At 46.6% G+C, this 27,756-nt stretch overlaps 3 protein-coding genes across 4 annotated transcripts in view; 1 reads left to right on the forward strand and 2 right to left on the reverse strand.

The window, feature by feature from the left end:
• The window catches only part of LOC126292053 (uncharacterized), a 34,006-nt gene extending 32,096 nt beyond the window's left edge, over window positions 1-1,910 (reverse strand). The window contains exon 1 of the mRNA XM_049985855.1: window positions 1,836-1,910. The gene's annotated coding sequence lies outside the window, so the exon portion shown is untranslated. The remainder of the gene's footprint in view (window positions 1-1,835) is intronic.
• The window catches only part of LOC126292035 (amyloid-beta-like protein), a 1,795,419-nt gene that overhangs the window by 590,376 nt on the left and 1,177,287 nt on the right, over window positions 1-27,756 (forward strand). The window lies entirely within an intron of this gene.
• The window catches only part of LOC126292051 (uncharacterized), a 50,915-nt gene continuing 49,165 nt past the window's right edge, over window positions 26,007-27,756 (reverse strand). For both annotated transcript variants that reach the window (XM_049985853.1, XM_049985854.1), the window contains one exon: window positions 26,007-26,668. In XM_049985853.1, coding sequence (XP_049841810.1) covers window positions 26,577-26,668 — 92 coding nt within the window. In that variant the 3' untranslated portion in view covers window positions 26,007-26,576. The remainder of the gene's footprint in view (window positions 26,669-27,756) is intronic.

Genomic DNA, 27,756 nt, shown 5'->3' on the forward strand with positions numbered 1-27,756 from the left:
CGTGGGCGCCGGCCGACATATAGTGACGTCACAGTATGAGTGCTACGGACACGCGCCTATGCAGTTTACGGCGCGATTCCCAGCAAGGAATTTCGGTGCATCTACATCTACATCTACATGATTACTCTGCAATTCGCATTTAAGTGCTTGGCAGAGGGTTCACCGAACGACAATCATACAATCTGTCTACCATTCCATTCCCGAACAGCGCGCGGGAAAAACGAACACCTAAACCTTTCTGTTCGAGCTCTGATTTCTCTTATTTTATTTTGATGATCATTCCTACCTCTGTAGGTTGGGCTCAACAAAATATTTTCGCATTCGGAAGAGAAAGTTGGTGACTGAAATTTCGTAAATAGATCTCGCCGCGACGAGAAACGTCTTTGCTTTAATGACTTCCATCCCAACTCGCGTATCATACCTGCCACACTCTCTCCCCTATTACGTGATAATACAAAACGAGATGCCCATTTTTCCACCTTTTCGATGTCCTTCGTCAATCCCACCTGGTAAGGGTCCCACACCGCACAGCAATATTCTAACAGAGGGCGAACGAGTGTAGTGTAAGCTGTCTCTTTAGTGGACCTGTTGCATCTTCTGTGTCCTGCCAATGAAACGCAACCTTTGGCTCGCCTTCCCCACAATATTATCTATGTGGTCTTTCCAACTGAAGTTGTTAGTACTTTTTACACCCAGGTACTTAGTTGAATTGACAGCGTTGAGAATTGTACTATTTATCGAGTAATAGAATTCCAACGGATTTCTTTTGGAACTCATGTGGATCACCTCACAATTTTCGTTATTTAGCGTCAACAGCCACCTGCCACGCCATACAGCAATCTTTCCTCAATCGCTTTGAAACTGATACTGCTCTTCGGATGACCTTACTAGACGGTAAATTACAGCATCACCTGCGAACAACCTAAGATTGTCACCCAGGTCATTTATATAGATCAGGGACAGTAGAGGACCCAGGACGCTTCCCTGGGGAACACCTGATATCACTTCAGTTTTACTCGTTGATTTGCCGTCTATTACTGCGACCTTCCTGACAGGAAATCACGAATCCAGTCGCACAGCTGAGACGATACTCGATAGGCCCGCAGCTCGATTAGAAGTCGCTTGTGAGGAACGGTGTCAAAAGCTTTCCGGAAATCTAGAAATCTAGAAATACGGAATCACGGAAATACGATAACGGCCATTACTTCGTGCGAATAAAGAGCTAGCTGCGTTGCACAAGAGCGATGTTTTCTGAAACCATACTGATTGAGTATCAATAGATCGTTCCCTTCGAGGTGATTCATAATGTTTGAATACAGTATATGCTCCAAAACCCTACTGCAAACAGAAGTCAGTGAAATAGGTCTGTAGTTCGATGGATTACTACTACTACCCTTTTTTTAACACTGGTGCGACCTGCGCAATTTTCCAATCTGTAGGTGCAGATCTATCGGTGAGCGAGCGGTTGTATATGATTGCTAACTAGGGAGCTATTGTATCAGCGTAATCTGAAAGGAACCTAATCGGTATATAATCTGGACCTGAAGGCTTGCCTGTATCAAGCGATTTGAGTTGCTTCGCAACCCCTAAGGTATCTACTTCTAAGAAACTCACGCTAGCAGCTGTTCGTGTTTCAAATTCTAGAATATTGCATTCGTCTTCCCTGCTGAAGGAATTTCGGAATACTTCGCTTTACCGGCACAGCGTCATATGTTGTGCATTACTTTGCGCGGTCGCGTAACTGGACGATGGGGAAAGAAAAGCACACGCACTTGTCACGCGGGCTGCTTGTCGCAGGCTCTGCTACGTAACCTGCGTGCTGCGGAGTTACTCACCCAAATCAACGACACCTCAGCTGCAACCGCGAACTCGCCGTCCCGCAGTGGCTTCCCTACTGGCACAGCAGCGAGCGGTTGCCCTCTGCAGAACACGACGCTCACCAACACCGCCTTTCCCCTCCTCTCCCACCCAACGAATTCCTCCTACACTGGACAATTCTCTCCTCCCTAACCTCCCCTCCCCCCTGTACGATGCCTCTCCCTACCGGCCGCTTTCACAATCCTAGCGACCCTGCGCTGTGCCACAGTGCGAATAGAGAGAAGGTAATGAGCGCCTAACCGCGTATATTACCACAGGCGCTTCGTCGTGGGCGTGTCTCCTAACAACACTATGCTGGTGCTGATTCCGCATTTAACATTTGACGATACCACTATAGCTGCAGTACATTAGGACTTTGTTTTTATGTAACAGATCTGATGATGGGCACGAAAGCCCGAAACAGGTAATCTTTTAAACACAAAGATTGTGACCATAGACGTAAATTAAAGGATACTTATAACACTATGATGTATGTGGGTATCTCCACTGCTAAAAGATTTAGTGCCGCGCGGGATTAGCCGAGCGGTCTTGGGCGCTGCAGTCATGGACTGTGCGGATGGTCCCGGCGGAGGTTCGAGTCCTCCCTCGGGCATGGGTGTATGTGTTTGTCCTTAGGCTAATTTAGGTTAAGTAGTGTGCAAGCTTAGCAGTTAAATCCCATTAGATTTCACACACATTTGAACATTTGAAAAGAGTTAGTGTCTGAGAAGGACATCTTAAAACGGAGCAGTATGACCAATTAGAAAATTTAGCTCTACAACCTGCTTTTAGGCTCCGCGAGCCTACTTGCCGTGTCTGGCGGAGGGTACTTCGTGCACCCCTGTCATTCTCCCCCTCCCCCCTTTCCTGTTCCAGTCTCGAATGGTTCGCGGCAGAAACGATTGCTGGTAAGCCTCCGTGTGATCTCGGTTCACTCTGATTTTACTTTATGGCCTTCTCGCGAGAGAGACGTGGGAGGAAGCAAGACTCCCCTAGGAACGCATGCTCTCGGAATTTGAGCGGTTAGACACACTGTGATGCAGTATGCCTCTCTTATTGAGTTTGTGCCGGCCGCTGTGGCCGAGTGGTTCTAGGCGCTTCAGTCTGGAACCGCGCGACCGCTACGGTCGCAGGTTCGAATCTTGCCTCAGGCACGGATGTGTGTGATGTCCTTAGGTTAGTTAGGTTCAAGTAGTTTTAAGTTCTAGGGGACTGATGACCTCAGAAGTTAAGTTCCATAGTGCTCGGAGCCATTTTGAATCCTAGTAGCCTTATGCAGCTTCCAGCATCGTTCATTACATCACTTATATACAAGACATCAGGTGTATAAATGCAGATATTTTTACTGGTGACTGAAGACTGTAGTTATAAGTTAACAACGTCACATCAGTATTCACTTAATTTATAGACTAAGAATTATATGTATTGGGAGTAGTATGTTTTTAGGTTCGTTAGTACCTCCAAACAAAGGTGGCACAAGCAAGCCATTAATTCTTAGTTTTGCCCTTGGCAGCAGGTCAGGTGTTGAAGTGTGGATGCGTACCCGTCAAGCGGTTAGCCTATACTGATAGGCGTAGTCCACTTAGTGGTGCAGTTACAACCATGCAAAAAACATCAGGTAGTAAATTATTTGACATCTTTGTGGGAAGACTTTAGACGCAGAGAAAGAAACAACTAACACACTGAAGTGAGTATATATTACAGTACCAGTGATCACATATTTGCAATTATTCACCTAACACCCTGTATATTATGAAAAGTAATCCTCCTATAATACTCCTGCGACGTGCGCCAGAAATTACTTTTATGTCTGATGATTCCTCTCCACTAATAATTACATCTTCTGTTAGCTCGGAACTCTTCATTCTACTGACAAAGGCGGTCTGATGTTCGGTGTGCTCGTATTTTACGGAACAGTATCGAACTGTGCATCAGCCTGAGTGGCGGTATTGATTGACTTCTGCAGTCTCGTGAATGAACGGTGCGAGCTCGATTGAAATATTTCGACCAAATTAATAGGAATGGGAAGTTGACACAAGAAGATGGAAATTTCTGTGTTGTTTCTGTACAGAGTGCAACAGCTGTGGTTCTCTAGACATGGAAGCAGCAGTGCAACTGCTTGTTATCTGTAGACAGCAACGCACACATTCAAGAGTTAGCTTTTTCCAACCTTTAGTTTTCTTTTACGCATAATTTGACAGCGTATTATTGGTGATACCAATACAGAGATACTGTTGACAATTAATCAACTAGATTAAATAAAATCGGCGTAACCTCTGACCTGTTTTCGTTACGACATTTAAACTGCACGATTGGCCCCAGGCATTATGGAAACTAACATGCGCTGTATGATTTGGTTTGGCGACGAAACCCACTTTCATTGGATGGGTTCGTCAGCCGGCAGAAATGGAACATTTGGGGGGAATGAGAATACGTATTTCGAGATCGAGATGTATCTTCACCTTCAACGGGTAACTGTGTGGTGTGCAATGTCCACTCACGAAATAATCGGTGCGTTACTCCTCGATCGCACAGTGACTACCCAACCATAGGTGAAGGTTTTGAATGATGATTTCATCCCCCAAAGTGATCCTGATTTCTACAAGATGTGGTTCCCGCAAGACGTAGCTCGATCCTATTGAAGCTGGAGTGCCTTCGATGTCCTGTAGGAGCACTTTGGGGACCGCATTCTGGCTCTGGGTTACCCAGAGGCCACTGGCATGGGCCTCGATTGGTCACCATATCCTCTGTATCTGAACACAAGCGGCCCCTTTTTTGGGCTATATTGAAGCTATTCAGCAGTAGCCCCAGAACCATTGCTGGATGATGATTTCATCCCCCAAAGTGAACCTGATTTCTACAAGATGTGGTTCCCGCAAGACGTAGCTCGATCCTATTGAAGCAGGAGTGTCTTCGATGTCCTGTAGGAGCACTTTGGGGACCGCATTCTGGCTCTGGGTTACCCAGAGGCCACTGGCATGGGCCTCGATTGGTGACCATATCCTCTGGATCTGAACACAAGCGGCCCCTTTTTTGGGCTATATTGAAGCTATTCAGCAGTAGCCCCAGAACCATTGCTGGATGATGATTTCATCACCCAAAGTGACCCTGATTTCTACAAGATGTGGTTCCCGCAAGACGTAGCTCGATCCTATTGAAGCAGGAGTGTCTTCGATGTCCTGTAGGAGCACTTTGGGGACCGCATTCTGGCTCTGGGTTACCCAGAGGCCACTGGCATATGCCTCGATTGGTGACCATATCCTCTGGATCTGAACACAAGCGGCCCCTTTTTTGGGCTATATTGAAGCTATTCAGCAGTAGCCCCAGAACCATTGCTGGATGATGATTTCATCCCCCAAAGTGATCCTGATTTCTACAAGATGTGGTTCCCGCAAGACGTAGCTCGATCCTATTGAAGCAGGAGTGTCTTCGATGTCCTGTAGGAGCACTTTGGGGACCGCATTCTGGCTCTGGGTTACCCAGAGGCCATTGGCATGGGCCTCGATTGGTCATCATATCCTCTGGATCTGAACACAAGCGGCCCCTTTTTTGGGCTATATTGAAGCTATTCAGCAGTAGCCCCAGAACCATTGCTGGATGATGATTTCATCCCCCAAAGTGACCCTGATTTCTACAAGATGTGGTTCCCGCAAGACGTAGCTCGATCCTATTGAAGCAGGAGTGTCTCCGATGTCCTGTAGGAGCACTTTGGGGACCGCATTCTGGCTCTGGGTTACCCGGAGGCCACTGGCATGGGCCTCGATTGGTCACCATATCCTCTGGATCTGAACACAAGCGGCCCCTTTTTTGGGCTATATTGAAGCTATTCAGCAGTAGCCCCAGAACCATTGCTGGATGATGATTTCATCCCCCAAAGTGACCCTGATTTCTACAAGATGTGGTTCCCACAAGACGTAGCTCGATCCTATTGAAGCAGGAGTGTCTTCGATGTCCTGTAGGAGCACTTTGGGGACCTCATTCTGGCTCTGGGGTACCCAGAGGCCACTGGCATGGGCCTCGATTGGTCACCATATCCTCTGGAACTGAACACAAGAGGCCCCTTTTTTGGGCTATATTGAAGCTATTCAGCAGTAGCCCCAGAACCATTGCTGCATTATGATTTCATCCCCCAAAGTGATCCTGATTTCTACAAGATGTGGTTCCCGCAAGACGTAGCTCGATCCTATTGAAGCAGGAGTGTCTCCGATGTCCTGTAGGAGCACTTTGGGGACCGCATTCTGGCTCTGGGTTACCCAGAGGCCACTGGCATGGGCCTCGATTAGTGACCATATCCTCTGGATCTGAACACAAGCGGCCCCTTTTTTGGGCTATATTGAAGCTATTCAGCAGTAGCCCCAGAACCATTGCTGGATGATGATTTCATGCCCCAAAGTGACGATGATTTCTACAAGATGTGGTTCCCGCAAGACGTAGCTCGATTCTATTGAAGCAGGAGTGTCTTCGATGTCCTGTAGGAGCACTTTGGGGACCGCATTCTGGCTCTGGGTTACCCAGAGGCCACTGGCATGGGCCTCGATTGGTCACCATATCCTCTGGATCTGAACACAAGCGGCCCCTTTTTTGGGCTATATTGAAGCTATTCAGCAGTAGCCCCAGAACCATTGCTGCATTATGATTTCATCCCCCAAAGTGACCCTGATTTCTACAAGATGTGGTTCCCACAAGACGCAGCTCGATCCTATTGAAGGAGGAGTGTCTTCGATGTCCTGTAGGAGCACTTTGGGGACCGCATTCTGGCTCTGGGGTACCCAGAGGCCATTGGCATGGGCCTCGATTGGTCACCATATCTTCTGGATCTGAACACAAGCAGCCCCTTTTTTGGGCTATATTGAAGCTATTCAGCAGTAGCCCCAGAACCATTGCTGGATGATGATTTCATCCCCCAAAGTGACCCTGATTTCTACAACATGTGGTTCCCACAAGACGTAGCTCGATCCTATTGAAGCAGGAGTGTCTTCGATGTCCTGTAGGAGCACTTTGGGGACCGCATTCTGGCTCTGGGTTACCCAGAGGCCACTGGCATGGGCCTCGATTGGTGACCATATCCTCTGGATCTGAACACAAGCGGCCCCTTTTTTGGGCTATATTGAAGCTATTCAGCAGTAGCCCCAGAACCATTGCTGGATGATGATTTCATGCCCCAAAGTGACGATGATTTCTACAAGATGTGGTTCCCGCAAGACGTAGCTCGATTCTATTGAAGCAGGAGTGTCTTCGATGTCCTGTAGGAGCACTTTGGGGACCGCATTCTGGCTCTGGGTTACCCAGAGGCCACTGGCATGGGCCTCGATTGGTCACCATATCCTCTGGATCTGAACACAAGCGGCCCCTTTTTTGGGCTATATTGAAGCTGTTCAGCAGTAGCCCCAGAACCATTGCTGGATGATGATTTCATGCCCCAAGGTGACCCTGATATCTACAAGATGTGGTTCCCGCAAGACGTAGCTCGATCCTATTGAAGCAGGAGTGTCTTCGATGTCCTGTAGGAGCACTTTGGGGACCGCATTCTGGCTCTGGGTTACCCAGAGGCCACTGGCATGGGCCTCGATTGGTGACCATATCCTCTGGATCTGAACACAAGCGGCCCCTTTTTTGGGCTATATTGAAGCTATTCAGCAGTAGCCCCAGAACCATTGCTGGATGATGATTTCATGCCCCAAAGTGACCCTGATTTCTACAAGATTTGGTTCCCACAAGACGTAGCTCGATCCTATTGAAGCAGGAGTGTCTTCGATGTCCTGTAGGAGCACTTTGGGGACCGCATTCTGGCTCTGGGTTACCCAGAGGCCACTGGCATGGGCCTCGATTGGTCACCATATCCTCTGGATCTGAACACAAGCGGCCCCTTTTTTGGGCTATATTGAAGCTATTCAGCAGTAGCCCCACAACCATTGCTGCATTATGATTTCATCCCCCAAAGTGATCCTGATATCTACAAGATGTGGCTCCCGCAAGACGTAGCTCGATCCTATTGAAGCAGGAGTGTCTCCGATGTCCTGTAGGAGCACTTTGGGGACCGCATTCTGGCTCTGGGTTACCCAGAGGCCACTGGCATGGGCCTCGATTGGTCACCATATCCTCTGGATCTGAACACAAGCGGCCCCTTTTTTGGGCTATATTGAAGCTATTCAGCAGTAGCCCCAGAACCATTGCTGGATGATGATTTCATCCCCCAAAGTCACCCTGATTTCTACAAGATGTGGTTCCCACAAGACGTAGCTCGATCCTATTGAAGCAGGAGTGTCTTCGATGTCCTGTAGGAGCACTTTTGGGACCGCATTCTGGCTCTGGGTTACCCAGAGGCCACTGGCATGGGCCTCGATTGGTGACCATATCCTCTGGATCTGAACACAAGCGGCCCCTTTTTTGGGCTATATTGAAGCTATTCAGTAGTAGCCCCAGAACCATTGCTGGATGATGATTTCATGCCCCAAAGTGATCCTGATTTCTACAAGATGTGGTTCCCGCAAGACGTAGCTCGATCCTATTGAAGCAGGAGTGTCTCCGATGTCCTGTAGGAGCACTTTGGGGACCGCATTCTGGCTCTGGGTTACCCAGAGGCCACTGGCATATGCCTCGATTGGTGACCATATCCTCTGGATCTGAACACAAGCGGCCCCTTTTTTGGGCTATATTGAAGCTATTCAGCAGTAGCCCTAGAACCATTGCTGGATGATGATTTCATGCCACAAAGTGACCCTGATTTCTACAAGATGTGGTTCCCACAAGACGCAGCTCGATCCTATTGAAGCAGGAGTGTCTTCGATGTCCTGTAGGAGCACTTTGGGGACCGCATTCTGGCTCTGGGTTACCCAGAGGCCACTGGCATGGGCATCGATTGGTCACCATATCCTCTGGATCTGAACACAAGCGGCCCCTTTTTTGGGCTATATTGAAGCTATTCAGCAGTAGCCCCAGAACCATTGCTGGATGATGATTTCATGCCCCAAAGTGACCCTGATTTCTACAAGATGTGGTTCCCGCAAGACGTAGCTCGATCCTATTGAAGCAGGAGTGTCTTCGATGTCCTGTAGGAGCACCTTGGGGACCTCATTCTGGGTGTGGGTTACCCAGAGGCCACTGGCATGGGCCTCGATTGGTCACCATATCCTCTAGATCTGAACACAAGCGGCCCCTTTTTTGGGCTATATTGAAGCTATTCAGCAGTAGCCCCAGAACCATTGCTGCATTATGATTTCATCCCCCAAAGTGATCCTGATTTCTACAAGATGTGGTTCCCGCAAGACGTAGCTCGATCCTATTGAAGCAGGAGTGTCTCCGATGTCCAGTAGGAGCACTTTGGGGACCGCATTCTGGCTCTGGGTTACCCAGAGGCCACTGGCATGGGCCTCGATTGGTCACCATATCCTCTGGATCTGAACACAAGCGGCCCCTTTTTTGGGCTATATTGAAGCTATTCAGCAGTAGCCCCAGAACCATTGCTGCATTATGATTTCATCCCCCAAAGTCACCCTGATTTCTACAAGATGTGGTTCCCGCAAGACGTAGCTCGATCCTATTGAAGCAGGAGTGTCTTCGATGTCCTGTAGGAGCACTTTGGGGACCACATTCTGGCTCTGGGTTACCCAGAGGCCACTGGCATGGGCCTCAATTGGTCACCATATCCTCTGGATCTGAACACAAGCGGCCCCTTTTTTGGGCTATATTGAAGCTATTCAGCAGTAGCCCCAGAACCATTGCTGTATTATGATTTCATCCCCCAAAGTGATCCTGATTTCTACAAGATGTGGTTCCCGCAAGACGTAGCTCGATCCTATTGAAGCAGGAGTGTCTCCGATGTCCTGTAGGAGCACTTTGGGGACCGCATTATGGCTCTGGGTTAACCAGAGGCCACTGGCATATGCCTCGATTGGTCACCATATCCTCAGGATCTGAACACAAGCGGCTCCTTTTTTGGGCTATATTGAAGCTATTCAGCAGTAGCCCCAGAACCATTGCTGGATGATGATTTCATCCCCAAAGTGACCCTGATTTCTACAAGATGTGGTTCCCGCAAGACGTAGCTCGATCCTATTGAAGCAGGAGTGTCTTCGATGTCCTGTAGGAGCACTTTGGTACCGCATTCTGGCTCTGGGGTACCCAGAGGCCATTGGCATGGACCTCGATTGGTTACCATATCCTCTGGATCTGAACACAGGCGGCCCCTTTTTTGGGCTATATTGAAGCTATTCAGCAGTAGCCCCAGAACCATTGCTGGATGATGATTTCATCCCCAAAGTGACCCTGATTTCTACAAGATGTGGTTCCCGCAAGACGTAGCTCGATCCTATTGAAGCAGGAGTGTCTTCGATGTCCTGTAGGAGCACTTTGGGGACCGCATTCTGGCTCTGGGGTACCCAGAGGCCATTGGCATGGGCCTCGATTGGTCACCATATCCTCTGGTTCTGAACACAAGCGGCCCCTTTTTTGGGCTATATTGAAGCTATTCAGCAGTAGCCCCAGAACCATTGCTGGATTATGATTTCATCCCCCAAAGTGATCCTGATTTCTGCAAGATGTGGTTCCCGCAAGACGTAGCTCGATCCTATTGAAGCAGGAGTGTCTCCGATGTCCTGTAGGAGCACTTTGGGGACCGCATTCTGGCTCTGGGTTACCAGAGGCCACTGGCATATGTCTCGATTGGTCACCATATCCTCAGGATCTGAACACAAGCGGCTCCTTTTTTGGGCTATATTGAAGCTATTCAGCAGTAGCCCCAGAACCATTGCTGGATGATGATTTCATCCCCAAAGTGACCCTGATTTCTACAAGATGTGGTTCCCGCAAGACGTAGCTCGATCCTATTGAAGCAGGAGTGTCTTCGATGTCCTGTAGGAGCACTTTGGTACCGCATTCTGGCTCTGGGGTACCCAGAGGCCATTGGCATGGACCTTGATTGGTTACCATATCCTCTGGATCTGAACACATGCGGCCCCTTTTTTGGGCTATATTGAAGCTATTCAGCAGTAGCCCCCAAACCATTGCTGGATGATGATTTCATCCCCAAAGTGACCCTGATTTCTACAAGATGTGGTTCCCGCAAGACGTAGCTCGATCCTATTGAAGCAGGAGTGTCTTCGATGTCCTGTAGGAGCACTTTGGGGACCGCATTCTGGCTCTGGGTTACCCAGAGGCCATTGGCATGGGCCTCGATTGGTCACCATATCCTCTGGTTCTGAACACAAGCGGCCCCTTTTTTGGGCTATATTGAAGTTATTCAGCAGTAGCCCCAGAACCATTGTTGGATGATGATTTCATCCCCCAAAGTGACCCTGATTTCTACAAGATGTGGTTCCCGCAAGACGTAGCTCGATCCTATTGAAGCAGGAGTGTCTTCGATGTCCTGTAGGAGCACTTTCGGGACCGCATTCTGGCTCTGGGTTACCCAGAGGCCACTGGCATGGGCCTCGATTGGTCACCATATCCTGTGGATCAGAACACAAGCGGCCCCTTTTTTGGGCTATATTGAAGGTATTCAGCAGTAGGCCCAGAACCATTGCTGCATTATGATTTCATCCCCCAAAGTGATCCTGATTTCTACAAGATGTGGTTCCCGCAAGACGTAGCTCGATCCTATTGAAGCAGGAGTGTCTCCGATGTCCTGTAGGAGCACTTTGGGGACCGCATTCTGGCTCTGGGTTACCCAGAGGCCACTGGCATGGGCCTCGATTGGTCACCATATCCTCTGGATCTGAACACAAGCGGCCCCTTTTTTGGGCTATATTGAAGCTATTCAGCAGTACCCCAGAACCATTGCTGGATGATGATTTCATGCCCCAAAGTGATCCTGATTTCTACAAGATGTGGTTCCCGCAAGACGTAGCTCGATCCTATTGAAGCAGGAGTGTCTCCGATGTCCTGTAGGAGCACTTTGGGGACCGCATTCTGGCTCTGGGTTACCCAGAGGCCACTGGCATGGGCCTCGATTGGTCACCATATCCTCTGGATCTGAACACAAGTGGCCCCTTTTTGGGCTATATTGAAGCTATTCAGCAGTAGCCCCAGAACCATTGCTGGATGATGATTTCATCCCCAAAGTGACCCTGATTTCTACAAGATGTGGTTCCCGCAAGACGTAGCTCGATCCTATTGAAGCAGGAGTGTCTTCGATGTCCTGTAGGAGCACTTTGGGGACCGCATTCTGGCTCTGGGTTACCCAGAGGCCACTGGCATGGGCATCGATTGGTCACCATATCCTCTGGATCTGAACACAAGCGGCCCCTTTTTTGGGCTATATTGAAGCTATTCAGCAGTAGCCCCAGAACCATTGCTGGATGATGATTTCATCCCCCAAAGTGACCCTGATTTCTACAAGATGTGGTTCCCGCAAGACGCAGCTCGATCCTATTGAAGCAGGAGTGTCTTCGATGTCCTGTAGGAGCACTTTGGGGACCGCATTCTGGCTCTGGGTTACCCAGAGGCCACTGGCATGGGCATCGATTGGTCACCATATCCTCTGGATCTGAACACAAGCGGCCCCTTTTTTGGGCTATATTGAAGCTATTCAGCAGTAGCCCCAGAACCATTGCTGGATGATGATTTCATGCCCCAAAGTGACCCTGATTTCTACAAGATGTGGTTCCCGCAAGACGTAGCTCGATCCTATTGAAGCAGGAGTGTCTTCGATGTCCTGTAGGAGCACCTTGGGGACCTCATTCTGGGTGTGGGTTACCCAGAGGCCACTGGCATGGGCCTCGATTGGTCACCATATCCTCTAGATCTGAACACAAGCGGCCCCTTTTTTGGGCTATATTGAAGCTATTCAGCAGTAGCCCCAGAACCATTGCTGCATTATGATTTCATCCCCCAAAGTGATCCTGATTTCTACAAGATGTGGTTCCCGCAAGACGTAGCTCGATCCTATTGAAGCAGGAGTGTCTCCGATGTCCAGTAGGAGCACTTTGGGGACCGCATTCTGGCTCTGGGTTACCCAGAGGCCACTGGCATGGGCCTCGATTGGTCACCATATCCTCTGGATCTGAACACAAGCGGCCCCTTTTTTGGGCTATATTGAAGCTATTCAGCAGTAGCCCCAGAACCATTGCTGCATTATGATTTCATCCCCCAAAGTCACCCTGATTTCTACAAGATGTGGTTCCCGCAAGACGTAGCTCGATCCTATTGAAGCAGGAGTGTCTTCGATGTCCTGTAGGAGCACTTTGGGGACCGCATTCTGGCTCTGGGTTACCCAGAGGCCACTGGCATGGGCCTCAATTGGTCACCATATCCTCTGGATCTGAACACAAGCGGCCCCTTTTTTGGGCTATATTGAAGCTATTCAGCAGTAGCCCCAGAACCATTGCTGTATTATGATTTCATCCCCCAAAGTGATCATGATTTCTACAAGATGTGGTTCCCGCAAGACGTAGCTCGATCCTATTGAAGCAGGAGTGTCTCCGATGTCCTGTAGGAGCACTTTGGGGACCGCATTATGGCTCTGGGTTAACCAGAGGCCACTGGCATGGGCATCGATTGGTCACCATATCCTCTGGATCTGAACACAAGCGGCCCCTTTTTTGGGCTATATTGAAGCTATTCAGCAGTAGCCCCAGAACCATTGCTGGATGATGATTTCATGCCCCAAAGTGACCCTGATTTCTACAAGATGTGGTTCCCGCAAGACGTAGCTCGATCCTATTGAAGCAGGAGTGTCTTCGATGTCCTGTAGGAGCACCTTGGGGACCTCATTCTGGGTGTGGGTTACCCAGAGGCCACTGGCATGGGCCTCGATTGGTCACCATATCCTCTAGATCTGAACACAAGCGGCCCCTTTTTTGGGCTATATTGAAGCTATTCAGCAGTAGCCCCAGAACCATTGCTGCATTATGATTTCATCCCCCAAAGTGATCCTGATTTCTACAAGATGTGGTTCCCGCAAGACGTAGCTCGATCCTATTGAAGCAGGAGTGTCTCCGATGTCCAGTAGGAGCACTTTGGGGACCGCATTCTGGCTCTGGGTTACCCAGAGGCCACTGGCATGGGCCTCGATTGGTCACCATATCCTCTGGATCTGAACACAAGCGGCCCCTTTTTTGGGCTATATTGAAGCTATTCAGCAGTAGCCCCAGAACCATTGCTGCATTATGATTTCATCCCCCAAAGTCACCCTGATTTCTACAAGATGTGGTTCCCGCAAGACGTAGCTCGATCCTATTGAAGCAGGAGTGTCTTCGATGTCCTGTAGGAGCACTTTGGGGACCGCATTCTGGCTCTGGGTTACCCAGAGGCCACTGGCATGGGCCTCAATTGGTCACCATATCCTCTGGATCTGAACACAAGCGGCCCCTTTTTTGGGCTATATTGAAGCTATTCAGCAGTAGCCCCAGAACCATTGCTGGATGATGATTTCATCCCCAAAGTGACCCTGATTTCTACAAGATGTGGTTCCCGCAAGACGTAGCTCGATCCTATTGAAGCAGGAGTGTCTTCGATGTCCTGTAGGAGCACTTTGGTACCGCATTCTGGCTCTGGGGTACCCAGAGGCCATTGGCATGGACCTCGATTGGTTACCATATCCTCTGGATCTGAACACAGGCGGCCCCTTTTTTGGGCTATATTGAAGCTATTCAGCAGTAGCCCCAGAACCATTGCTGGATGATGATTTCATCCCCAAAGTGACCCTGATTTCTACAAGATGTGGTTCCCGCAAGACGTAGCTCGATCCTATTGAAGCAGGAGTGTCTTCGATGTCCTGTAGGAGCACTTTGGGGACCGCATTCTGGCTCTGGGGTACCCAGAGGCCATTGGCATGGGCCTCGATTGGTCACCATATCCTCTGGTTCTGAACACAAGCGGCCCCTTTTTTGGGCTATATTGAAGCTATTCAGCACTAGCCCCAGAACCATTGCTGGATTATGATTTCATCCCCCAAAGTGATCCTGATTTCTACAAGATGTGGTTCCCGCAAGACGTAGCTCGATCCTATTGAAGCAGGAGTGTCTCCGATGTCCTGTAGGAGCACTTTGGGGACCGCATTCTGGCTCTGGGTTACCAGAGGCCACTGGCATATGCCTCGATTGGTCACCATATCCTCAGGATCTGAACACAAGCGGCTCCTTTTTTGGGCTATATTGAAGCTATTCAGCAGTAGCCCCAGAACCATTGCTGGATGATGATTTCATCCCCAAAGTGACCCTGATTTCTACAAGATGTGGTTCCCGCAAGACGTAGCTCGATCCTATTGAAGCAGGAGTGTCTTCGATGTCCTGTAGGAGCACTTTGGTACCGCATTCTGGCTCTGGGGTACCCAGAGGCCATTGGCATGGGCCTTGATTGGTTACCACATCCTCTGGATCTGAACACATGCGGCCCCTTTTTTGGGCTATATTGAAGCTATTCAGCAGTAGCCCCCGAACCATTGCTGGATGATGATTTCATCCCCAAAGTGACCCTGATTTCTACAAGATGTGGTTCCCGCAAGACGTAGCTCGATCCTATTGAAGCAGGAGTGTCTTCGATGTCCTGTAGGAGCACTTTGGGGACCGCATTCTGGCTCTGGGTTACCCAGAGGCCACTGGCATGGGCCTCGATTGGTCACCATATCCTGTGGATCAGAACACAAGCGGCCCCTTTTTTGGGCTATATTGAAGGTATTCAGCAGTAGGCCCAGAACCATTGCTGCATTATGATTTCATCCCCCAAAGTGATCCTGATTTCTACAAGATGTGGTTCCCGCAAGACGTAGCTCGATCCTATTGAAGCAGGAGTGTCTCCGATGTCCTGTAGGAGCACTTTGGGGACCGCATTCTGGCTCTGGGTTACCCAGAGGCCACTGGCATGGGCCTCGATTGGTCACCATATCCTCTGGATCTGAACACAAGCGGCCCCTTTTTTGGGCTATATTGAAGCTATTCAGCAGTACCCCAGAACCATTGCTGGATGATGATTTCATGCCCCAAAGTGATCCTGATTTCTACAAGATGTGGTTCCCGCAAGACGTAGCTCGATCCTATTGAAGCAGGAGTGTCTCCGATGTCCTGTAGGAGCACTTTGGGGACCGCATTCTGGCTCTGGGTTACCCAGAGGCCACTGGCATGGGCCTCGATTGGTCACCATATCCTCTGGATCTGAACACAAGTGGCCCCTTTTTGGGCTATATTGAAGCTATTCAGCAGTAGCCCCAGAACCATTGCTGCATTATGATTTCATCCCCAAAGTGACCCTGATTTCTACAAGATGTGGTTCCCGCAAGACGTAGCTCGATCCTATTGAAGCAGGAGTGTCTTCGATGTCCTGTAGGAGCACTTTGGGGACCGCATTCTGGCTCTGAGTTACCCAGAGGCCACTGGCATGGGCATCGATTGGTCACCATATCCTCTGGATCTGAACACAAGCGGCCCCTTTTTTGGGCTATATTGAAGCTATTCAGCAGTAGCCCCAGAACCATTGCTGGATGATGATTTCATCCCCCAAAGTGACGATGATTTCTACAAGATGTGGTTCCCGCAAGACGTAGCTCGATCCTATTGAAGCAGGAGTGTCTCCGATGTCCTGTAGGAGCACTTTGGGGACCGCATTCTGGCTCTGGGTTACCCAGAGGCCACTGGCATGGGCCTCGATTGGTCACCATATCCTCTGGATCTGAACACAAGCGGCCCCTTTTTTGGGCTATATTGAAGCTATTCAGCAGTAGCCCCAGAACCATTGCTGCATTATGATTTCATCCCCCAAAGTGATCCTGATTTCTACAAGATGTGGTTCCCGCAAGACGTAGCTCGATCCTATTGAAGCAGGAGTGTCTCCGATGTCCTGTAGGAGCACTTTGGGGACCGCATTCTGGCTCTGGGTTACCCAGAGGCCACTGGCATATGCCTCGATTGGTCACCATATCCTCAGGATCTGAACATAAGCGGCCCCTTTTTTGGGCTATATTGAAGCTATTCAGCAGTAGCCCCAGAACCATTGCTGGATGATGATTTCATCCCCCAAAGTGACCCTGATTTCTACAAGATGTGGTTCCCGCAAGACGTAGCTCGATCCTATTGAAGCAGGAGTGTCTTCGATGTCCTGTAGGAGCACTTTGGGGACCGCATTCTGGCTCTGGGGTACCCAGAGGCCATTGGCATGGGCCTCGATTGGTCACCATATCCTCTGGATCTGAACATAAGCGGCCCCTTTTTTGGGCTGTATTGAAGCTATTCAGCAGTAGCCCCAGAACCATTGCTGGATGGTGATTTCATGCCCCAAAGTGACCCTGATTTCTACAAGATGTGGTTCCCACAAGACGTAGCTCGATCCTATTGAAGCAGGAGTGTCTTCGATGTCCTGTAGGAGCACTTTGGGGACCGCATTCTGGCTCTGGGTTACCCAGAGGCCACTGGCATGGGCCTCGATTGGTCACCATATCCTCTGGATCTGAACACAAGCGGCCCCTTTTTTTGGACTATATTGAAGCTATTCAGCAGTAGCCCCAGAACCATTGCTGAGCTGAAAACCGTTATTCAGGAGGTCATCGACAGCATCGATGTTCCGACACTTCAGCGGTCACGCAGAATTTCGTTATTCGTCTGCGCCACATTATCGCCAAAGGCGAATATCTGCAGTGACGTTTACGTTTTGAAACAACTGTGTGCACGCCGTATTTTTTAACTAATTTACGGTTTTTTTGTTGTTTTTCTTTTTTTTCATTGTCAGTCTGTATATGCCGCAGTTGTCGGAAAGGTGTGATTTATTTAACACAACATATTAATTACGTTATTCCCTTATCAAGTTCTATGAACAAACAAATCATTACTTTTCGCCACTAAACATACTAACAAATATGTAATGAAGATCAGTCTATATTGGCATGTCACATAACCTATCTTAAAATTAATATACTATTAACATCAGTGAAAAATAGTGAGCAAGCAGCAGACTCATTTTTATAGATCAAATAGTGGCGTGTAACGCTGTTATAGAGTTATATCTGCTAAGGAAAGTGAGCTTCCAGTCGCCAACTAAACACTGTGCTATCCGTATTACGTGTTTATCAGTGCCACCAATGCCGTTTCTACCGACAGTAAAATCTTTGAACGCTTATATGTCACGTCATAGCGAAGCCTATGTCTCAATTTTTGCATCTGTTGAGAGTTCACTGCGAAGTAACAATTTGTGTTTTTCTTGTGTTGATGATGGTCTAGTGAAGTACCGAAACTTGTTAAATCAGGGTTTCCAAACATTTCCCCTGACGCAACACTTTCAAAATCCTGATACTTTGATGGGACATCTGGTTTATTTTGAAAGTTAATGAAATTAACAATACCTTAACGTTGATAAAAAAATTGCTCTGAACACTATGGGACTTAAAAAAAATTGCTCTGAACACTATGGGACTTAACTTCTGAGGTCATCAGTCTCCTAGAACGTAGAACTGCTTAATCCTAACTACACTAACAACATCACACACATCCATGCCCGACGCAGGATTCGAACCTGCTACCGTAGCGGTCGCGCGGTTCGAGACTGAAGAGCCTAAAACCGCTCGGCCGGCTAACGTTGAATAGTTGTTTTATTCAGTGATTACTTAAATTTCATATCGTAGCTTGTGAGACAAAAATTGTAAAAATATCTTAAAAATGTAAAACAAAATCCATACACTAATATATTTTCGTGGAGCACTAATTCCTTTCCCATAGAACAGTAGTGTTCCGCCGAACACTGTTTCGCAAATCTTGTTTCAAATAATTACACATTGCCGGCAGGTGGTGTGCAAAAATCTCCATAGTGATATCGTGATACAGTTGTACGATATATTATTGCTGAAATAATATTTTTCTTTCTAATACATGTTTTTTTTCGTTTTCTTCCAGGTGAGTGGATGTAGTATCATACGCTGTCGCTGTTCTGACGTCGGAAAGGTGAGATTGCTGTTGCGAAGGATTTTATAGAATTCTCTTCACTTTTGTTCGCGTTCGACTCCATCCAGCCAAATATTTTTGTACAGTAGAAGACCGATCTTTTTTTGCTGCCCTCTGTACGTAGTACAAGATCGAAGAACAGCCAGTAGTTGCTGCTTTTGGAAGAATGATTGAAACAATCAGATGTCCTGCCTTTCACCATTTTCCTGTTAGCGAATAAAACAATTCCCACCTGCCACACTCCTTTGCAATGACTGTGGACACGTCAAACATGTTCTCTTATTGCAAGTGCTTCTAACTCAGAATTAATTATGTAAGCAAAAGAAGGGGTGGGCAGGAAGGGGGGAGGGGAAGTCACAGACAGCACTTTAAGAAATCAGACTGTATTAATCATCTAAAACAGAATAAATCGAAGCAGTCTTGGAACACAACGGAACAAAATAATTCCCAAAAAAAAAGGTTCAAATGTGTGTGGAATCCTACGGGACTTAACTGCTAAGGTCATCAATCCGTAAGCTTACACACTACTAAACCTAAATTATCCTAAGAACAAACACACATACCCATGCCCGAGGGAGGACTAAACTCCACCGCGATCAGCCGTACAGTCCATGATTGCAGCGCCTAGACCGCTCGGCTAATCTCGCGCGGCAAAATAAATCCACAATTCTGAATTTTTTTAGGAAAAGATACATGGAAATACCATAAAACCAAATTGTAGCCGGCCGCGGTGGCCGAGCGGTTCTAGGCGCTACAGTCTGGAACCGAGCGACATCTACGGTCGCAGGTTCGAATCCTGCCTCGGGTTGTGTGTGATGTCTTTAGGTTAGGTAGGTTTAAAGAAGTTCTAAGTTCTAGGCGACTGATGACCTCAGATGTTAAGTCCAATAGTGGTCAGAGCCATTTTGAACCACAAATGATAAATCGTCTAATTGCTAGAGACTGCTATTTGGAGATATATGTAAACAGTGGAGAGGTAAACAATAGTAAAGATTATTGTTGATCTTGACCGTACGCAAAAACAATGGCAACACGACAATGCTTATCACGTCAGCTTTGGAACGTATACTGAGGGCTGTGGTCTCTTAGGGGTGTAAAAAATTTAAGCTTCTAAGTCAATGCAGTCAACACATATAGCCATCTACGTCACATACTTTGATACTCACAAAGTCAGTCATCAAAACTCCTATGGATGAACTAATTACGTATTAGGCCATTCTGAACAGTGATGTCAATCTAGCCAGTTGCACGAATGATGATGACAACACAAAAACTCAGTCAACGGACAGAGAAAATCCCCAACCCGTTGGATATCGAACCCGGGACCCATCGCTAGCGACTAGTCCACGAGCTGCGGATTTTTTTTTTTTTTTTTTTTTTTTTTGTATGTAGCTGTGAGGCGCATGTCTACACCTACATCTATATCTACATACATACTCCGCAAGCCACCTGACGGTGTGTGGCGGAGGGGACCTTGAGTACCTCTATTGGTTCTCCCTTCTATTCCAGTCTCGTATTGTTCGTGGGAAGAAGGATTGTCGGTATACCTCTGTGTGGGTTCTAATCTCTCTCATTTTATCCTCATGGTCTCTTCGCGAGATATTCGTAGGAGGAAGCAACATACTGCTTGACTCCTCGGTGAAGGTATGTTTACGAAACTTCAACAAAAGCCCGTACCGAGCTACTGAGCGTCGCTCCTGCAGAGTCTTCCACTGGAGTTTATCTATCATCTTCGTAACGCTTTCGCGATTACTAAATGATCCTGTAACGAAACGCGCTGCTCTCCGTTGGATCTTCTCTATCTCTTCTATCAACCCTATCTGGTACGGATCCCACACTGCTGAGCAGTATTCAAGCAGTGGGCGAACAAGCGTACTGTAATCTGCTTCCTTTGTTTTCGGATTGCATTTCCTTAGGATTCTTCCAATGAATCTCAGTCTGGCATCTGCTTTACCGACGATCAATTTTATATGGTCATTCCATTTTAAATCACTCTTAATGCCTACTCCCAGATAATTTAAGGAATTAACTGCTTCCATTTACCGCAGGTTCGAATCCTGCCTCGGGTATGGATGTGCGTGATGTCCTTAGGTTAGTTAGGTTTAAGTAGTTCTAAGTTCTAGGGGACTGATGACCTGAGCAATTAAGTCACATATTGCTCAGAGCCATTTGAACCATTTGGATCTTCTCTATCTTTTCTGTCAACACTATCTGGTACGGATCCAACTCAGGTGAGCAATATTCGAGCAGTGGGCGAACAACTGTACTGTAACCTACTTCCTTTGTTTTCGGATTGCATTTCCTTAGGATTCTTCCAATGAATCTCAGTCTGCCATCTGCTTTACCGACGATCAACTTTATATGATCATTCCATTTTAAATCACTCGTAATGCCTACTCCCAGATAATTTATGGAATTAACTGCTTCCAGTTGCTGACATGCTATATTGTAGCTACATGATAAAGGATTTTTCTTCCTATGTATTCGTAGCACATTACACTTGTCTAACATTGAGATTCAATTGCCATTCCCTGCACCATGCGTCGATTCGCTGCAGATCCTCCTGTATTTCAGTACAATTTTCCATTGTTACAATCTCTCGATATACCGCAGCATCATCCGCAAAAAGCCTCAGTGAACTTCCGATGTCATCCACAAGGTCATTTATGTCCTATTACACGTACCTCATATCGACCAAAAAAATAAATTTTAAAAATATAACCAAAGCCTTTGTAATCTCTTGGTCCTTTGTTCGTACATTCATATTTTGTTGAGGATCTGTTCTCATTATTTCACCGTATTAGTTTCCTTTATAAACTCTTTTATTTTATGCTGTTACAGCTCACAACGGTTGATAATGTTTTTATGACAGTAATTCAACTGAAGAGTTGCTTGACCGCGTAATAGCGTTTCCAGAGTCAAGAAGACCGTTAACGATTGGGAGAGCGGTGTACTCATCCTACGCCCTCTCCATAGTGCACCCAGTTACGTCATCGGCAAAGGATGATATGGCGGCCAGTCGGCCCCGATTTCTTCGTGTACGGCCAGAACACGGACCTTTATCCTTACGTTCTACCTCTCTTTACATACCTGATCGATGCAGCGAACTACACCGGCGTTGCAGCTGTTGCAAACCTGTCAGAATGTAAATGTTTTCGCTGTGCTGAAGCGGCGTATGGATAAATACATACAGTGTGTCATTTGAACAAATGCTGTGCATTAAGCGAAATTATGTGTGCCATTCTCCGTAGAAAGAGCTATAACGCATATTCCAGCGTGGTTTCTTGTCCTTTAAAGTCATATATAATTTCGATAGAAAATTAACAGTTTTGGCCGCCACCTTCGAAAGCAATACATTTATGAGAAGGTACATTTGAATTCATCTTCATTATATTTTGTGGCAGCCTCTGGTACATAAGAGACGTAGAGACCGAAGTGTGAACACAGTCTGTTTTTAATAATTCAGTTTACTACTCCACTCTAAAATCACTCAAGTTTGTTAAGTTTTGCTTACCGTTAAACGTCTGTAAAACCTCAGCTGACTGAAATTAAAGAGCAGTAGTTGACATAATTGAACAATGGAGTTGGTATGCTAAGAAAATGCATTTTAATGTTTTTTTATACTGAAAAAATAACTTCCTTGAAGATCTCATCCACTGAATACTAGTAATAGGGTTACATACATTTTTTGACTTCGATTTAATGCTATTAAATGTCTGTTCTTGACATGACACGTACCTATCCCAAATAAAAGCACGCTTCTTCAGGGCCTGTTTGTAACTCAAAACCATAAACTTCTCTAAACATTCAAATATGAATTTTGTATCTGCTGTTTGTATTTAAAATGGATACTGAGGAGCATAGGATAAAATCTGCCTTTTATGAAATACCTACACGTTACAAAGTCGTGCGGAATACATACACTATATTTACATAGTAAAATTCTTGTATATCGGGCGGTCCACAGCTCGCATATGTTTGATAAAGAACATCTAGTTGTACACTAAGAGCAGAACTTCAAAACTATTTACTTCCCAGAGTGGTATTATGGTTTACAGACCATCATCAGTGGCATCTGATACAGATGGTGAACAAAATATTTATGAGTACCTTCGTTGGTAACACAAGAAAACTTTGGATATACTGAAGCAGGAACATACGATTACTTAGGTACCGTACACATCTGCATAAAGCGACGTGTCTATGAAATGTAAAATGCATATGAAAATTAAAAATGGTATCGATCCAGACAATAGAGCCACGTGAATACTTAGAAACTGAATTTAACCCTGTGCTTAGCAGTGCCTAGGTAACCACGATACAGTATAACATCGTAAAACTGAAATGCCTTGCCCCTGCGGTACACGTGTTGAAACTGTGAAACGCTAAACGGGATGAGCATGACCATATTCATAAAATACATGTTAAAACGATCATAGGATAATTTTTTCTAGCGGTTGTGTGTGCAGTGCAATGTGAGACTTCTCATATCACATTTGCGTCCATCTCTAGCTCATAACAGTTGTCAGCAATTTTTGTCTCTATATTATGCCCTGACATACTATTTGTCCAAAGATTTTATTTATTGTGGAGCCTCCAAGTCTGCCACCCCGTTGTCCTACCACGGAAACAAGGAATCTGGATACCATTTGGAGCAGGGGTAGCTGGGACACGAGGGGCTTGGAGTGAAAGGTTAAATTTATTTTAACCTTAACCTTAACAAAAAACTAAATTTATTTTATTGACAAATCATACTTCGGTACTTGCGCGGTGCACACAGTTATTAAGGAAAACAGCATACAGTAGCCACATTACATAATAACACATCACGGTCTTCAGAGCCATTCAACAAGACCCGACCAGTCACGGTTCTCAAGTTTCAACCGGCTCAAGCCACATTCAAAACAAATGTCACAAACTAACAAGTAATCCAAATTCAGCTGGCTTTTCGTCGCTAAACAATTATAAGATAGTGAAACCTTAATATTCGCAGCGGTTCTCTGCAGTCTCACGTAAATGGATCATTTATGATTCTCCCTTTCAGTTGGTACTAGCCTCTCTATGGAAATAACACTTACACAGCTCTCAGTATTCTAAATTTGTAATCAGGCTGCAGCCGCTCTAAAACCCTTATCTCTGTTTCCCTACTTGAACCGGCAATAGCCACTTATATTGTCAACTACATAGAATATAAAATAAATTTACCATTGGTCTGTTTGTATCGGCACTTCAGGAGCACACCAAATCTTTTTTTTTTTTTTTAATCTGGCACAAGCAGCACCCAAAAAAATTTAAAATAACTCCATAGCTGTAGCCACCTGCAAACTAAGTAGGTTAACAGTTTCGCAGAGCAATGACAGGTGCTTGGCCGGCCGCGGTGGTCTCGCGGTTCTAGGCGCGCACTCCGGAACCGTGCGACTGCTACGGTCGCAGGTTCGAATCCTGCTTCGGGCATGGATGTGTGTGATGTCCTTAGGTTAGTTAGGTTTAATTAGTTCTATGTTCTAGGCGACTGATGACCACAGATGTTAAGTCGCATAGTGGTCAGAGCCATTTTTTGACAGGTGCTTGGGAGGTTCAATGTGAACTACAAATTAAGCTAATTGTCTACAGGGGCATCCTCAAGCTTCAGTCGACACAACACATGAAAACAATACTTCCATAACCGGTACCTTCAGTACTGTCGACACATCCGATTACATTTAAGTCCAACCAGTCACATGAAATGATATGGGCACTAGCTGCATCATACTTAATCAGGCATACAGTTACGACTTGTCGATGAATAAGAGCACAAATCCTGCAACATAACTTGTGGAAGGTCTTGGTCTTAAAAGGTGTTCAATGAAAACAACTTAAACACAGAGATGCGACTAGAGGCTAGACTTAATCATTTCACTACTACATTTTTCTAAAACAATATATTAGGTAGTACTTCCAGAAGATATTAAAGATGGCGGTAAGAATAATTAAATTAAGCACTCCGTCTTTAGGCCACGAGTGGCCTACCGCGACCATCCGACCGCCGTGTCAGCCTCAGTGGAGGATGTGGACAGGAGGGGCATGGGGTCAGCACACCGCGCTCCCGGTCGTTATGATGGTATTCTAGACCGAAGCCGCTACTGTTCGGTCGAGTAGCTCCTCAATTGGCATCAAGAGGCTGAGTGCACCCCTAAAAATGGCAACAGCGCATTGCGGCCTGGAGGGTGACGCATCCAAGCGCCGGCCACGCCCGACAGCGCTCAACTTCGGTGATCTCACGGGAACCGGTGTATCCATTGCGGCAAGGCCGTTGCCTGCCGTAAGAATCATAATGGAGAATATTTCAACGAGGCGGCTCTAGCCATTTACATGTCAAGCAGTAACTCACATGCAAAATTTCCTTTGCCACAATAGTTTACCAGCCCATGTCGGTTTCTAACTCTGAACATGAAATCACTGGGCTACCACTACAGTCACAAAACGGACAATTTCAACGGCTCTTAGGCACTCTACGTTTTAGATGTTTGTAAGCACCCAATAAGTTTAAGTACATTGGAAATGGCTACTCAGTACAGAACAGTACTAGCCCAAAAGCCTGTTAATTTTAGTCACAATGCCTTACATTTGCCCACTAAGTCATAGCTCAGGAATTTACCCCAAGACTGCCACATTCCTTACCAAACCCGTGCAAGATTCGACACAATCTGAGCGTTTCAGCACAGGACAAGGTGATTTTTAAAAAAAAAAATATAGCAGATAAATTCCTCAGGAGAGATACTTGACGATGATGTTACCATGAATCTAGGAGTAGCAGTACTGTCACTTTCAGAAGAAAAAACGGAACATCCTGAACGACTAGAGAAGGACGTTCATATACACAGGACATGCACATTAGCATGTTCTGCAGAAATGATTAAAATTTGAACCATGTTGGAAGGCGGATTCAACGTCGACATTGATACGCGGCCCACCACCACCTGCTGCTAAAGTGTGCCTGCAGCCCTCGTTGTCTCTATAAAAAGAAGATAGTGGATCAGTGTGACATGACCAGGCGTGAAGGATGCCTCACAGACTTATGCGTGAGACATACCGTCAGGTCGATGCGATTGAAAAAGGGCTCATTATTGGCATTAGAGAATATGATTCACCCATCTGGGAAACTGCTGCTCTTATCACAAATATTTTACACTTGACATACGAGACGCACTTCTGTACTGGGACGTGACCCCATTTTGTACCAAACGATACATACAGGTACAAAGATCAGTTATCTCTGGTTGTCTTAATTAGGAAAAAAAGTGGGCATGATCCATTTTACAATTCATTTATTCAACTAGGTTTTAAATGTTGATAGGGCTCTACATTTTCTAGATATACACAACTGATAATTATCACAAATATTTTACGCTTGACATACGAGACGTTTGATGTAGATGTGTGCAGCATGTAAGTGTAGCCAACTTTTTTATTGCGTTGTCGTCATAGGTATAGATAAATCTGTTTGTAAGCGATGGTACTGATTAAGACCTGTATGCCAGAATACCTATAAAGAAAATAGACAGTTTCGAAAAGGTGCTCATAGCGCCTAACGAGATGTCTTTCATCAGTTATATTGCACAGTTGTGAGCATTAAAACTGTAATTTATCCACGCAGGCTTCAGAAAGCATGGGATGACTTGCTGTAGTTCCCTTATGCAACTTGTGTGTGGCCACGCCTTTCGACAGAAGACTTCGTTGTGAGTTCATGCATCGGCACGGCTGATGCTGCGCAGTATGTTCTTGTGTGGCCAAAGAAGCGCGAAACATTCACAGCAGTCGGCCGCTGTTGCGCCGACGAAACATCAGTGAAGACGTGGAGACCTGGGTATGGTGTTTCCCTCAGACGGCCCGGTTGGGACTGGTGGGCACCAGCTCACCCCTCAGGTACCTGTACTGGCTGTACACCACCAGGATGAAGTACACAGTCACACCTGGAACAGAGAAAAGGTCTTAGCGTACTGGCGCTGCTTGAAACACACAACATCTGGTGTCCCTCTATGTTCAATACTCGTACCATTAGGGTTCAGAATACTCCAATCAGGGCAGTAACAGAACAACTGATGTTTGACAGCAAAGGCGTGATGTAACGCCGTAGAGAGCAGTCCATGCAAATAACTACCCTCTCAAGATAACCATCAGTTGGTGTCCCCCAAGGCTCAACACTAGAACCACTATGGCACAAAATGCTCCAGATAAGACAGTGACACGTCGGCTGCGGTGGTCTCGCGGCTCTAGGCGCTCAGTCTGGAACCGCGCGACTGCTACGGTCGCAGGTTCGAATACTGCCTCGGGCATGAATGTGTGTGATGTCCTTAGGTTAATTAGGTGTAAGTAGTTCTAAGTTCTAGGGGACTGATGACCACAGATGTTAAGTCCCATAGTGATCAGAGCCATTTGAACCATTTAAGACAGTGACAGCATTTTGATGGTAAATAGTATCTACATCTACACTCGGAAATTGTAGGGTACTTTGGGTAACACTATTATTTTCTTCATGCTCTGTTCCATTCGTGAATGTTGCATGGGAAGAACATCTGTTAACACTCCAAATGAGTTATAATTTGTCTGATTTCCTCGACGCCGTCATTTCACGAAACATATGTTGGAGGCAGTAATATGTTTCCCGACTCTTCTACAAACGTAAGCTCTCGTAAATTTAATTGAAACCTTCTCAGTAAAACGGAACGGCTCTGTTGTAGCGAGGTCATTTAGGATCTCCGTAAGGTACTCTAGCGTGTATGAAAAGATCTCTCTGCTCTTCGCCGGCCGCTGTGGACGAGCGGTTGTAGGCGCTTCAGTCCGGAACCGCGCTGCTGCTACGGCCGCAGTTTCGAATCCTATCTCGGACCTGGACGTGTGTGATGTCCTTAGGTTAGTTAGGTTTAAGCAGTTCTACGTCTAGGGGACTGATGACATCAGATGTTAAGTCCCATAGTGTTCAGAGCCATTTGAACCATTTTTTCTTTGCTCATAGTTGAATGTTTCGAACGCTCCAAGATAGTACTTGTGATTTCAGTGG

This window comes from Schistocerca gregaria, chromosome 9 (genome assembly GCF_023897955.1).
Source record: "Schistocerca gregaria isolate iqSchGreg1 chromosome 9, iqSchGreg1.2, whole genome shotgun sequence".
NCBI lineage: Eukaryota > Metazoa > Arthropoda > Insecta > Orthoptera > Acrididae > Schistocerca > Schistocerca gregaria.